Source organism: Ochotona princeps, chromosome 14, assembly GCF_030435755.1.
Source record: "Ochotona princeps isolate mOchPri1 chromosome 14, mOchPri1.hap1, whole genome shotgun sequence".
In the NCBI taxonomy this organism is placed as follows: Eukaryota; Metazoa; Chordata; class Mammalia; order Lagomorpha; family Ochotonidae; genus Ochotona; species Ochotona princeps.
In genome coordinates this window covers 14,530,986-14,545,809 of record NC_080845.1, presented here as the reverse complement: position 1 = coordinate 14,545,809, position 14,824 = coordinate 14,530,986, and the positions used below count along the sequence as shown (strand labels likewise).

At 40.2% G+C, this 14,824-nt stretch overlaps 1 protein-coding gene across 1 annotated transcript in view; it reads left to right on the top strand.

Moving 5' to 3' along the window:
- Window positions 1-12,385, top strand: part of PAPPA (pappalysin 1) — a 246,820-nt gene extending 234,435 nt beyond the window's left edge. Inside the window, exon 22 of the mRNA XM_036496589.2 lies at window positions 6,663-12,385. Coding sequence (XP_036352482.2) covers window positions 6,663-6,770 — 108 coding nt within the window. The 3' untranslated portion in view covers window positions 6,771-12,385. The remainder of the gene's footprint in view (window positions 1-6,662) is intronic.
- The last annotated feature ends 2,439 nt before the right edge of the window (window positions 12,386-14,824 follow it).

Sequence of the window (14,824 nt, the reverse complement as noted above, 5' to 3'; positions counted from 1 at the left end):
TCTAAAGAGTACATGGCGTGGAGATGAAGTCATGATATTAATGATAAGGTGAAGGTTCCAAAGGATTACAACTTCAGTTCCATGCAGTTGTGTGTAGAGGTGGGTAATGGAGGTTGCTGCATGTGAGCATCAGGTCTCCTTTTTGACTCTTCCTATACCAGGTTTTGTTGCAGCAATTCCAGATTGGAGAAGCACCAAATCTTCACAAAGGGACTTCAGAATCTGTTTTTCTGTTTTGGTTTTTTCGCAGCCAGTTCTAAATGCATTTCCTAATCCACTACTACATTTATATATATATATATATATATATATATATATATATATATATATATATATACATATATATACGAATCATATATATAATATTATACATAATATAATATATTATATTATAATATTATACATAATATAAATATAACATAATACAAAACATTGTAATTAAAATAAATATAAAATAATTATATAATTTATATTATGCTATTTGGCCTTGTTGTGTTACATGATACTGTTTTGCTGCTTGAAGTTGCCATTCCTTCCATCAGTTCCTGTTTCCGTCCTCCAATGAAGTCAATGTTATTGAGCCCAGTCCTTGCCAAGGCTACATACATGCAGGAGGATGCAGACAGGCGTCAGTTTCCCTTGTGCTAGGCAAGCCTGCTATTGAACAATGAGCTCCGTAACTCTGAATTTAATGACCTGCGTGCCAAGGACAGGAAGGTGCAGGATCTAGCAGAGAATTAGTCTGAAAGTCAAGAACAGCTTTCTTGAGGGGGTGCAGTGACAATGAGACCTAACAAAGGAGTAAGAATATTCCTGGATGGGGGAAATAGTAACTGGGGAGGAGGGGGGAGCCTGTGAGAGCTCTATATGAAGTATGGATTGGAGTAGATGAGGAATCCCTTGAGGCAGATATGACTTTATCATAATTAGTTCAGATGTTCATCCTGTGTTTTGCAGCCTTTCTGACTAGAGATTTCTGGAAATCTGACTTCTGGAAGCCTAAGATGTCTCAAAGTCCCTGTTCATACCATTTAAATCTCCCAATTTAAGACCTAAAATAGTCAAACTCCTTGAAACCTTTCTCCTCTTTGTTGTGCAAGACTGAATTACGAATGATAAGAAGTAGAAAAAAAAACACAAGACACCCTTTCATGAATTACAGCTTATGTTCCGTACTCTTCCAGGTGGCTTCTTTCAGCTTCCATAATCCTGTCAACCCTTGTAGGTTGTGATTAGCGTTCCCATTGCACCGATGAACCAGTTGGGCTTAGAGTGCCTTTGGACCTTATCCAGGATCTCATGGCTAGTAAGTCAGGAGGCTTGAATTTAAACTGAGTTTTCTGACTTCCACCTCTTGATGTTTTTTTTCCTACATGCGACTGAGTCTCTAAAGAGGACAGCTCATGGGGATAGGACCATGCCCTGTTCGCACATGGCAGTGATCCTAGCAATTCTGTTTGGAGACATTTCCTATGAGCCCAGAATGCCAGGGAGTCTTAGGTGTGGGATGCTTCCCTTGGCAAATGAGAATGCAATTTTTTTGCAGCAGCAGCAGCAAAGACAGGGTGGGCAGTAGGTAAGGCTCCCAGGCTTGCTGATCATTCCAGCCCTGGAGGTCCAGAGATCAGTTTTCACTGGGTGTCCATAGGGCAAAAGGAATTTAGGATTCTAGGTTTGACTTTGGCAGTAGGAAACCCCTTAGAGCAGGAGAGGATGTTTGTTCCTTTCATTCTCTGCCCTTATCTATTGGATCTGTTTAGTTCTCACCTGCCCCCTTGTTCTAGAACCTATATTATAGGAAATTCTCCTTACCCTAAGCAACTTAGGGACACTCAAAAAGTCATCCACGGCATATAAGTGCCCAAGAACTTTCCTGAATTATGGGAAATCCATTAATGGAGCACAAACTTTGTGCTGAGCCATTTCTAAGATGTCTTGTGCATGGTATCTCACTACTATATTAGGACAATCCAGCAAGGTAACACATTGAGATGCAGGGAGGTGGACTCAACTGCACAAGGTGGCAGAGTGTTGTGTGGGACATCTGCAAGGTTTCCCTTATATGTTGTTTCATCAGCTCAACAGTGCTATTGTTAAAATGTTGTCTCATTATCTTCATTGTGTGGATGATGAAGCTACGATTGAGAAAGGCTGAAAACCAGAGGGCCAATAATAAGTGGTTGAAATGAAATGGAAACCTGAGAATTAAAATGTCATGACATCTGCTTTAAACCCCTTTGAACATCTTGTTTCCATGTACTTTGATTTTTGTCTTTCTTTTTGTGTGTGAAGCTCCTGTTCCGTAGACCTCCTGGAAAGTAATTATTGGTATGAATTCCAGTTCTTAGCAACTCCTCCTGTAGCTTCGTCTTGCCATCCCTCGGCATAAACCTCTTCCTAAGCCCCTGAGATGAGGCTTTCCAGTCATTTTGCCCCACATAGTGTCTGTACTCCTTCCATCCTTCATCCCATTGTGTGGTCTGTGCAGACACCAAATGTTCTAGTTTGTATGATGTGGGTCAATCAAGCAGACAAGAGCAAGACAATGCAGGAAATTTCTGACAGAAGTGCCCTGTTTCCCACCCAGAACATCTATCTGCAGCAGGAGGCAGACAGGAAGGGTGAGGACTGGGATACAGGGGCTGTTCATATATCGTTTTTGTTGTTGTTGTTGTTGGATCCCTGAGGAGTGCTGAATATGGTGTAGATTCTGGGATCTACTGTTTTCCCTTCATAAAAATGGCAACAAATCAATTCAGTCTATAGTTAAAATTCTAAGTGAATATGTGTTGAGGAAATGAGGGAAGGGTAAGCAACATTAACATCTGCAATGTAACATCCTAAGGCTGACTGCGACCTTGCCTTTTATTAGGCAATAGCATTGGTTCCTCTATCACCTCTTGAAAAGCTCTCAGTGTTCAGAATGGGGTTTCGAACTCTACATCATCAACTTACTGACCAGTATCAAGGCCTGGAGAGAGTTTGTTTTCTTTACATTTATGGAAGTTTGTTTTCTTGTCTCTAAGATGGGCAGCTAACCATGGTAGCCTTGCAAGGGTTGTGAAGAGCCAATGAGCCCATACATGGGAAACTGGCACAGGGCAGACCCTTGTCTCCCCAGTGTTTGTGTACCATGGTGTTCACTGCTTGCATCTGCACAAACAGAATTCATCAAGCCACTTCTCTATCAGAACTAGAAACACCTGGATATCTCCACCTTTTGACTCCCTGCTTAAGACTCTCGATTAATGAGACAACTTGTGACGACAGGACCTCAAGGCCGGTTCTGAAGAGGCAGTTTACAAAGCAGAGGATATTGTGCAGTTGGACACTCTCAGTGCTGGCTGGAGATTACATAACTACATGGTATCAACTCTGAACCCTGTGGAGTCTTTAGGAAGATCTTTGTGTTACAAGTGGAGAGAAAGGGGCCCACAGGGTGCCAGAGGCTTCACAGAACACCATGTCATCCCTGTGTGAATCTCTGGCTCCTTGGTGGTGTCCAATAAATGCAATGGCATTTTAAACCATGTGAGGAGGCACGGGTGTGCTAGTTTGCCATCTGAGACCAAATCGTACAGACTTCATCTGATTTCAGTTAGGTTCCCTTCTTGTAGTATCTCTGGAAAATAAGAAAACTGTCTGGGTTTACTTTAGGTGGGGAAAGAAAGATGATGCCATTCCAAAAACAGAATATCCAGTCCAAAACGAAATGTTCACTGGAGGCAGAGCCCGGCAAGCAATGAGATGGCAGAAGCCAGTGAAACTGGGAAACACAAAGAGGAACCTGCAAAACAGGGGTCGTGGGAGAAGTCTGTGCAAGTCCTTTGTGGCTGGGGCTTTGTTTTCTACTTTCTCATACTGAGAATTTTCAGCTAGATGGGGAATCAAGACATCGGCAGTTAACTTAGTACATGATAGGGAAATCACATCCCAGGGAAAGGCTCCCTGACCCGTTTTTTTGCCTGTGTGCTCATAAATTTATTTGCTCATCCATTTGTTCATTCAGTTAGTGCCTGTTGTGTGATTAGTATTCAGCTCAACACAGACATGGTCCCTGTCCAGACTGATCTGGCATACAAGTGCAGAAGTAATTTAGTAGGAGAAACGTGAAAAATATTGTGCTGAGATAGGAGTTACAGCAAAGGGCATAGGGAAGACGTTAGAGGTAGCTGGATCGTTTTATGGCAGAATATGAGCCAGAGTAGGAGAAGGAGAAGGGGTTGGCTACCTTAAAGACAGAGTTTTTCTAGGTCTGGGAGATGGGAAAAAAGGGAGGAAAGGCAAGCAAGTCAATTATATATGAGTCCGTGAGAAAGTTAATTCAGCATACTTATTCGACATTGAGCCTTCTCAGGTGTTCAGCTGTTTAGTGGGCCTTTTGCCTGTTTTTTTTTTCTTTGTTGATCTTCACAACCATATGAAATACAGTATTTTTAAAAATTAAATCTCCATTTTATAAATGCAGAATTACACTTCTATGGCAGTGAAGGGATTTTTTCCAAACTGTTTAACGTGAGGGAAGCAAGATCCTAACCAGGTCTCTTATGGTGCCGCCTTTGTCCTCCAGCTCAGTTGTCAACTTTTTTTTTACTTGGCTCCATCCTCAGTTTCTCAACTTGGGCCTGGTAGGGTTTTTCTCTATGTCTCTCCTAGTTCTAGCCTGTGTATCTTTTAAAAGTGAAGAATCTATAGAAAAGTATTCTGGATATTATGAAAAAGCATTGTAGATTCTGGATGGAATAGTCTAGATTTCTTCCACAAAGTTAGTGAGGCTAGAAAGCAAATGTGCTGACTGGGGAGCAGCAAAGAACAGCAAAGAGAAAGAGAAGTACTGCATACAAAAGCAGTCTGTGGCATGGGTTACTCCAGCATCAAGCACCGATGAATTTAACTTGAAAATGGAACTGAGATGTGTTAGCTGTAGAGCAGTTATCAGAGAGAGACAAGTGAATGGAACTGCACTCATTCTCTGGTTTAAGGTCTTGATCAAACAAAAATAAGTAAAAAGGACATGGTCTCTGCTTCAATAACATACAAAAATAAACACAAAAGATAGATGTATATATTATTTATTTGTTTATTATTATTATATTTATATTTATAGATAAATTATATTTTGTAGACTCTAATGTGTGTAATGTGTATGTGTATAATTGAGCACTTTTCATCTTTCAGCACTGTGCTGGGCAGTTTTTCATGGATTATTTCACTTATTTCTTATTGCAGTCTCAAGAAATGAGCCCTTTACTATTCCCTTGTAATGAATGAGCTCCCTGAATGTCAGAGACATTCTCCTATGTTCAAGGTCATACCCGAAGCAGGTGACAGGGCTGTGGAAATCCTGCTATTCAACCCTACGCTTAAAATTATTGCAGGGTTTTAGGATGGAAGGTGACAGAAATGGAGGAAAAGAGAGAAGAAAGAAGAAAGGAACAAGGAAGGGAGGGAAGGGGGCTGGATGAAGAATCAATGAGCAAAGAAAAAAATAAGCCAGATATGAGGAATAAATCTGCAAGTACACAAGAGAGACTAGGAAGCGAAAATACTTTTTTTTTTTCTGAGACTGAGCACTTGAGACCCTGCCCAGGCAGGAGGCAAATGAGGTCATTAAATTCATCTGCGCAGATGGGGGACCCTCTGGGGAAACTTATAAGCAAATGGCATGATGCAATGAAGTGAAATCTACTTGCGTTAGTTCAGACTGGGACTCAAACAGGGACTGTACTTTGCTCATTGAGAAGATAGATCATCTGCTGCACGGGGACAATATTTGCTCTGTTTTTCTCTATCTGTTTCTAGAAAGGGAAGCTTGCCCAAGGTCACAGAACACATGCATGCTTGCACTGCAAACTGGACTGCAGGCCTCACACTTTTTCCTAAGATGCTAACATCTGCTCCAATGCCCTTCACATGAATTTTGTGCAGAATTTATATAGAAAATATTGCACATTTAGGATTTTGGGATGCTGAAAAGGTGACATGGGGTTGTCTAAGACATGGGCTCCAGAAATCAAAATTATTCATCTATGCAGAGAATTATGTTCTCTTAAAGAATACTTTTATATTCTTTATTTGATCATTTCTTTTATGAACAACTATCATATGTTACACGTTGGATATTCTTTTCTTTTGCGAGATTATATTAACTAACTTTGCTTTCATGCATCACAATTCTTCAGTATTTTATCCAACTCTGTTAGATTACCCTGTAAGATCGCTCTTATTCTCTCATTTCTACACAGAAGAACCTGAGGCTCTAAGAGAAGTAGCTTATCTTTGAGCACAAGATCTGTTGCTTATTAGTTTGGCTAAATGCTTGTTTCTTTATGAGTTTCTGTTTTCCAATCAATTAAAGGGATGTTGTTATAGTGTCTATCTTAGAGTTGTCAAATGAACTCAGTATCTTCCTTTGGAAAGTGTTCAGCATATTACTTGGCCAATAAACAAGTGGAAACTACCATGATCATGATCATGGTACACTTGGTAAAAGTTGTCCCAGGATCGACAGGAAGCAGAGCCATGACTTGCATGTGCAACTTCTGCCTCCCAGTCCCCAATGCAGCAATTCACTGCTACCCTGCTTACTGATCTCATAGGTATTGCTTCAGGGAAATAAAAATAGCTTCATTGATTCATTCCTTTCTTTTCTTTCTCTGCAGGTCACTCCCTTCCCTATGTCCTGTGACCTGCAAGGAGACTGTGCTTGTCGGGACCCCAAAGCCCAAGAACACAGCCAGAAAGACCTCCGGGGATACAGCCACGGCTAAGGAAAGACAAAGACCTGTCAAATAATTCCCAATGCCAGGACCCGCATTCCTTTGGTATTGATTTCACAGTCAGCTGCTCAATAGAATGGCCTCTCCACACCAGGGATCCTTAGCACCCAACCGGTCTGCCTTTAATTTCACCTAGGAATGACTTCTAGTGGGGCGCATGAACCAATCCCATCATGTTGAATGATGGATGGAATGGAATCTCATCCCAGAGTCTAAGATGGATTGCATATACAACATACAGTCCTGGAGCCTCCTAAAATTCCAACCATTTGTCACATGACTACAGAGAGAAACGTGTTCTGTGTCTGAGAGAGTGCACATCTTTGGTTAGTACACATGCATGCATATGCATCCATACAAACATCTGCGTCAAGGCTGTTCTGGAGACTGAGCAGAGAGACTGGAACATAATCTTTCCTGTCTCAGGCTTCTAGCCAACACTAACCATGGGAGAAATAGTGTTGCAGAAACTGCTTAGACCAATGTTGAGATACCAACTTAACTCACACTCTGAGGCTTGGACTATGCAGGGTCGTGCACAGTGGTGCAGTCCTTTGAGATTGGAAGAGAAAAGGTCTATGACCACCTATCTTTTGGGTAATGAGGGCCTAGGAAGAGGTAAAGATTCCAAGGTATGCAAAGATTCCCAAGTCTTCTGCTACTGTGGGAACTTTACCCTAGCACCAGGGTTTGAGGGGCAAGCTGGAAATGGCTTAGAATTGAAATGTAAAGGTATTATGCCCGCCCCCTGCTTGAGGCTTGAGAGGCCATACATCCCTACAGAACGTATCCATTCCTCAAATCTTGCCTTGGGACCACATTTGCTGCTACTTTTCTTGCTGCTCTATCCTATACATTGAGTACCCCCATGATGATAAAACTAAGTTAGGAAAACTCCCACACAACCAAACAGTCTGCCTTAAAGATGACTCTCATTTCCCCACAGTTCCTCACTTCTTAGCCCTCCTGCAAAAGGAAACCCCTCAAGGGCCCACGTGGTGACAAGTGCCCCATGAGTAGGTTTCTCATCTTCGAAGGGAGTTGAGGGACTTCAGAATCTAGAGTGTCTAAACCAGTGTTAGATTTTGTAAGTGGAACAGTGTTAAATCTCTATGATGTTGGAGCCATCCAGAGGTCATTGGACTCATCTGGACTCTTGGCTCATCATCTTCATCCTAGTCTTCCTGGCCTTTCATATTGCAGTAAGCTTTGATCCTGAAGACCTCACCATTGATCTTAATATGTATAATTCTAATAACAGAGAATCATTTAAGGTATGATCAGTGTGGGATGTGTTCTATAGGATCTTCAGAGGGAAACCAGGGTTTACAGCCGCTGTACTCAACATAATCATGACATTTTCCATGTATTTTTCTCAGTACCAGTACTGACTCCCACATTTGTGGCTGGCAAACTCTTCCCTCAATCCATGTTCAGCTTCCAAAAGCTAAGTGGAGACTAGTCAGTTTCACAAAAATGTCCGCAACTCTTTGTGGGTCTCTTTACCAATTTCGAGTCAGTCACCTGTTTATTCTCTTTGAATTGGTATGGGGCAAGAATACGGCAAGATGAAGCAGAGTGAGTGGCTAAGTTTGACCTACTTTTTGAAATCTGAAGCTGCCAAACGAGAAGTTAGGAGGAGCTAAATTAGTGATATGATACAAATATTACTGCAAAGCAAGTCATCTCAAGTAATGAAGGCAACCAAAAAAATAGTCATGTGTGAGGATTGAAAATATCAGACACCTGTGCAGCCCATACAAACTCCTTCATTCAAGGCAGTCCTAGTTAATTCATCACAGCTCCTTTTCCTATGGGGACCAAAACCAACTTCAGAAAGCATTTTACTATATCATTCCAAGCAGCACATACCTGCTAATCAAGGACACTTGAGAACATCTGTTGGCTCTCTGTGGTCAGTTCTATCAAGACATATTGAGGTGCTTTTCACACAGGTGCCCACAGCAAGGATGCAGTGCTTAGATAGTTTCTATGGCTTGTATCATATTATAAGCTCTGAGATAGGGTTACAGAAATGAGAGTTTTCCACCACTGTTAAGGTCAGGCTCAAATCCTTTGTTTCTTCCTAACAAAATAACATCTTATTATTATCCAGGGCATTTTTTTCTGTAACAACCAGGGCCAATGCTTAGCAAAAATAGGAATATTAGAGTCAGTCCTCTTTTGTACCACTGTCACATGTCTTAGAACTCTCGCCAATGTGTAAGTTTTCTCTTTTGCACTTGTTGAGAGGTACAAACTAAGGACAATAACAGTATCACCCCTGTTAGTGGCCTAACAGTACCCATTAGTTATAACTGAAAAAACAAAAAAAAAAACAAAAACAAACAATTTTGTAAGACTCAAAGATGATGGAAGAAGGAGGTATTGCAGGGACCACAGAAGAACCTCATCTTCAATCAGTCCTCATCCTCTTTCTACCTCTCCTCTCACTGTCTTATGCTCCTATTTTCCAACTGGGTAAATATGCCTGATTGCTGACTTCTAACTCTTAACTCACAAATTGAATTGAGCGCTTTTGAGTAATGATCTATCCAGTCCATTTCTTACTATCATTACAGTCTCTTAACAACAGATTTGTTTTTCCATGAATATTAGGTAAAAGAGGTTCCTTGACTGTGGCCATCCTCATGCCCACTTATGAGATGTTTAATTAAGAGGCTCTTCTCAAACAGTGCTGGAGGGTCCGCTCTAGTCATGCAATGCACTGATTTCTCGTTCCTTTTTATTGTTGGGAATTGACTCATTTTCTCACGCCTTCAGTCATCTCCTGCATAGAACAATGGAGTACCGACTGTTTATTGGCAGCTCAGAGGCCCTGTAATGCTAGGGGTTCAGCATCTGAAGAAGTATTAGCCTGTTAGCAGCAAGAATGGAAAGATCAGGCAGACAACTCTCTAAGCCCCCATCTAAAGAAGTCTTTGGAGGCTACAAAAGGCTCAGTGCCTGCCCAGAGGACTTGTGTTATCCTCAAATGTTGTGCCAACAACTGTTGAAGGGAATGCAGTCCTTGGAAAGTCAGTTTTGGTGGGTTAATTGGAGTGTTGAAGAAGGGAGTGACTGATGGGCATACATGGTAGTTGCTTGAAGATGGAAGGTGTCATCTCCTGTTCCTGGCTTCAGCATTATTGAGTCACTGCCTAGATAATTCTGTTGATCTTATTCCCACCTTGGCTTAATATGTAAATGCTGTTTGTTAAACTAATTCTTCAAGACAGATCTCAGCTACCTCCTTTCCAGGTTTGATTTAACTTGGTTGTAACTGTCAATTTGTTATAGGTCTTACCTGTGTTTAAGGAGAGAAAGGGAGAGAGGAATAAGGGAACAAAAGGAAGGAAGAAAAGAAAGAGGGAAGGAAAAACAAAGGAAAGAAGGAACCAATAAAAATTGAGTTAACAGTTCTGAGATTTTTTATGTTTTTGTCTGGAACTACTTCAAGTAGGAAAATAAAAAGAAGAAATTGGTGGTGACAAAACTGTACAGAGACAGAGTAATAGATGACAAGGAGATTAAAATGAAATAAAAATGCATGATTTAAAATTAAGAAGAAACATATTGCTATGTTTCCCAAAGGAAATTATTCTACTGACCGAGTAGATAGACATAAGCATAAACATTTCTTTAGAGCACAGAGTAGGATTTTATAGCATTGTCTGTTACTTTCTGTACATTGTGGTAGGTCCAGAAAATATGACCATTCCCCCTTGATATGTTGGTGGGATTGGTGGAGTATTCTGTTTATTTGTTTGGTGGCAATCAGTGGTAGTAGGGAGTGGGTGGGTTTGGTATTGGTTTTCCATATATTAAGGGGACATATTGTGTCATTGTGCTTTTTATGTTCTAAGATGTCTCTATTTACTGGTATAGCACTGCATTTTCTATAAAGACTGCACTCAGAACTGCACTGCACAGCCCAATTTCCAACAATGCTGCTACATGACCAGACAGGTAACTCCAGTGAGTTTTGAGAAACCAAACATGCTAAGCGAAGAACAAAGCAAGTAAGAATCTAAATAGTAAACAAACATAACTTTAGTCTTGTTAATTATTCCAGTTTTGCCAAATTCCTATTAATGATTTGCTTTTCAGAGGGAATGTATGATAGCCAATAAAGGAATTACATCCCCAGAATATAGAACTGCTAATTCCAAGTAGTTTGACTGGTGATCTTCAATAAGTTGTCACATTGCCTCTACATTTGCCTCAGTTTTTTTAGTGGCAAAATGGGGATAATCATACTTACCTACCTCACAGGGGGAGGACAGGGGATGAGGCTAAGAGGTTCAGTGGCCTTTGGCAATCTGGGAAGGTTGACAAGAAGTTCATGGATTAGGCACAGGCCTAGTAGTAATTTAGGAAAGATAGGGAGCGCTCTTTGGATATGTCAAGGAGTAATTCTGGAGCTCCTGGATGGTAATCCACCCTGGGAGAAAGACCTATATTGAGGGATATTTGACTTTATAGGTTAATTCAGTTTTTCCCCGGTATCCTAGGCTCTCCTAGTTTGATCATTTGCTTAAAAGCCAATTCCTTCCTACAGTGTAAAAGCCAGTTTACTGTTGTCTATCCAAGACTTACAGGCCATTTTCAAATTTCAGAAGAAGGGAGTCTCTGAAATTCCTTCAGACTTTAAAGTCCACATCACGTGTTCCATGAGAAGAAGACATGGCATTCTGAGTGCAAACAACTCGGGGCCTCTGAAACCACACACCAGCAGACAGCAAGGAGACTTTGAACAATGATTGAGTTGCTTTCTTGGGTCTCTGTAATCAATAACCTGTCCACAGATATCTATCTATATAAAGATATTATATATAAATATAAATTTACATATATATGCACATGTATATATAGTTGTACATATATGTGTGTATATATATACTTAAATGTAATATTTACAAAATAAAACTGTGATCTCGTCTAGAGAAAATGTACTCATATTACAAACTGCTCTTCCATATTTATGTACAATATTATACCATTTTATTATTGTTATAATTATTATGGGTATTTCTAATTATTCTGAGGTTGAAATCTGTTTGGCACCTTCTGAATGCTACCAAAAAATGACTCTTCATTAAAGTGTTTAAAATCTGTACTATTGAGAATTCTACTGGCCTACTGTAAAAACAAAACAAACAAACAAACAAAAACAAAAACAAAACCAACACAATTCCAATCCTTTCTCTGTACCTCACACGCATAAATTTGCTGCTCCTATTTTTGGGTTTATGTTTTTCCCATTTGTGTTTTTATGGATCTAAGTTAAGTCTTTCAGCAATATATAAAAATGTAAATAGTAAACTTTTATTTATTAAGAATGTCATCTTTTTTAATTTATATTTACACAATTGTTCATCTAATTTATTTTTTCTATACAGTTTTAAATACTCAGACATATTTTGCTGTTTATGATATTTTTATCCCGTCTCATGGATTTGTTATTCCATACTGTTTTCTTCTGGTCTCAATTACAGGTTGGGTCTCACAAAAATAATGTCAATGACAGAAATATTTTGCCACTGTTGATTACTATATGTTAAAATTCTATATTATGAAAATATATAATAGCTTGTATGCTTCAACGTGTCCTTATCTTGTTTTTGTTTGTTGTGGATCACTCGGAGACAGTGCAGTCTATACACTAACACAGAAACCTAGACCAGCAACAGCATTGGGCTGAGTCTGCGCACACGCAATCCTCTATGTAATTAATTCCTGAAGGGTACTGGCATTGTATAGATAAATGTAAAAGTTGAAAAATGGGGGCTGGTGCAGTGGCATATCATGCTCACTCTTTATCTGTAGTGCTGCCATCTCATATGAGTGCCAGTTCTAGTCCTGACTACTGTACTTCATACCCAACTCCCTGTTTTGCTGCTCTCCCTGACTTGGAAAACAGCAAAGGTTGGATCAAGTCCTTGGACCCCTCACACATGTGGGAGATCTGGAAGAAGCTCCTGGCTTCAACTCTGGCTTGTAGCTAGTTGGGGAGCAAACTAGTGGATGGTAGATTCTCTCTCTGTGTGTGTCTCTCTGCCTCTCTCCTTTTCTCTGTAAATCAACCTTTGAGCTATTCCACTTATGTAGAAGATCTGTGTTTATACTGAGTTCCAGGCTCCTGGCTTTTTTTCTGGACAAATCCTGGTGTTCAAATATCTCTCTTTCTTCCTCCTCTTCCCACTCTCCCTCCCACTCCCCCTCTCTCCTCATCACTAAAATAAATGAATTTTAGAACTTGGAGGAAAATGTTCTATCATACTGCACCAGTATAAGTAACTGCATTTAGTTCTTAACTTTTTCTGCAAAGGTTTATTTAATTTTTAATTAGAAAGAGAGATATACAGAGAGAAGGAGACAGAAAGATCTTCCATCTGCTGGTTTATTCCCCAAGTGGCCGCTGTGGGTGGAGCTGATCCCAAGCCAGGACCCAAGAGCTGCTTCTGGGTCTCTCATGTGGGTGCAGGGTTCCAAGGCTTTGAGCTGTCCTCCACTGCTTCTCCAGGCCACAGACAGGGAACTGGATGGGACGTGAAACATCCAGGACATAAGCCAGTGCCCATATGGGATCTGGGGGCATGTAAGGTGAGCACTGCAGCCATTAGCTACCACATTGGGCCCAGTACTTAATTTTTAAAGCCAGAAATAAGAACCTAAGACAAAAGCACAACTTCTCTGACCTTCAACCCATGGGAAACAATACTTCTTTGAGTAAATGTCATTTATTCCAAGTGAATGAGACCTGGGTTATCATTAGACCAAAACCATGTCTAAATACCATCTGCCTAGTCACCTTGAACAAGTAACTTATCTTTGCTAAGTCAGGAGAAATTGGCGACAAGAAGAAGCCTATGGTGTGTTTCAGCAAATGGAATCAGCAGGTGCATGAACCTCAGAAAAAAACAAAGCATTTTTAAGAAATTATACAAAAGGCCAATATTCATAGACAGTAGAAAGGGCAATAGTGCTCCCACCAGAGGAGAGTTTACCACTGACCAGCCTGAGGATTTCAGGCTGGGTATTAGCGAGGTGCAGCTGCTCAAGTCAATGGACATGATCATATTTGTGGTTGGAAAAGATCCTTCAGAGAGCTGCATGAAGGAGAATAACGGAGGGATGATCAGATGCATCTAACGCATTAACAGTAGATTCTGTCATCGAGAAAAATAATGATGGCTCTTTGAATGCAAGTAATAATGGTAGGAAAAGTTTCATTCTTTTTCATTCTATCTAGTGATGTCATTGATGAAATAGTCATTACATTCTCTAGAAACTCATTGCTATTGACTAATTTTAAATTTATTTTACATTAATAGGCTTCAGAGTGATTTTAAGTTTACTGAAAAGCAATCTAGACAATAAACTTCTGATTATATTCCATTATAAATCATAAAATCAAAATAGGAAAGCTTAGTTACCTTCTAGGACCAGCTATCAGGGAATACAGAAAGTAAGACCATGTGATCAGATGTGTAGGTTTGGAAATTTAACATCCTTGGTCACTCTTTAGTGTTTTGGCTATGATTCAGACTCAAGAAGAGACAGGGAGGCTGGGAAAGGGGTCAAAATATTGTCTGCCAGAATCTGGGTTCAGAGGCGCATGCTTGCTGCATCATCCTGAGCCGCTCCCTAGCTTCATGGTTTTTAGTAGCATTATCCATAGAATGAGGTTCCAAATTATTCAGTGATATAGTCTGCTCTGAGATAGATATGTCATGACTTAAGTATAGCACCTTAATGAGAGCTGTTACATAGCAGGTACTCAGTAGCTATTAGTTGTGACCATTATTCCCTCTAACATATTCACTTTATCTTTGACTACCATAAAAAGGCTGTATTCTGCACCAGAAATTCAATGGTAGCAAGGAAATACAGCCAGCATATTCAGCCATCTAATATTTACATGGGACAATGTATGTTCACTTGCATCTAAGTGACACAGACTTCTTAAGACTGAAGTTCTACAATCCATTTAATGCTGCTTTTATTTCCAAGAAACTAGTCAAAACTTAGCTGCCCATCCA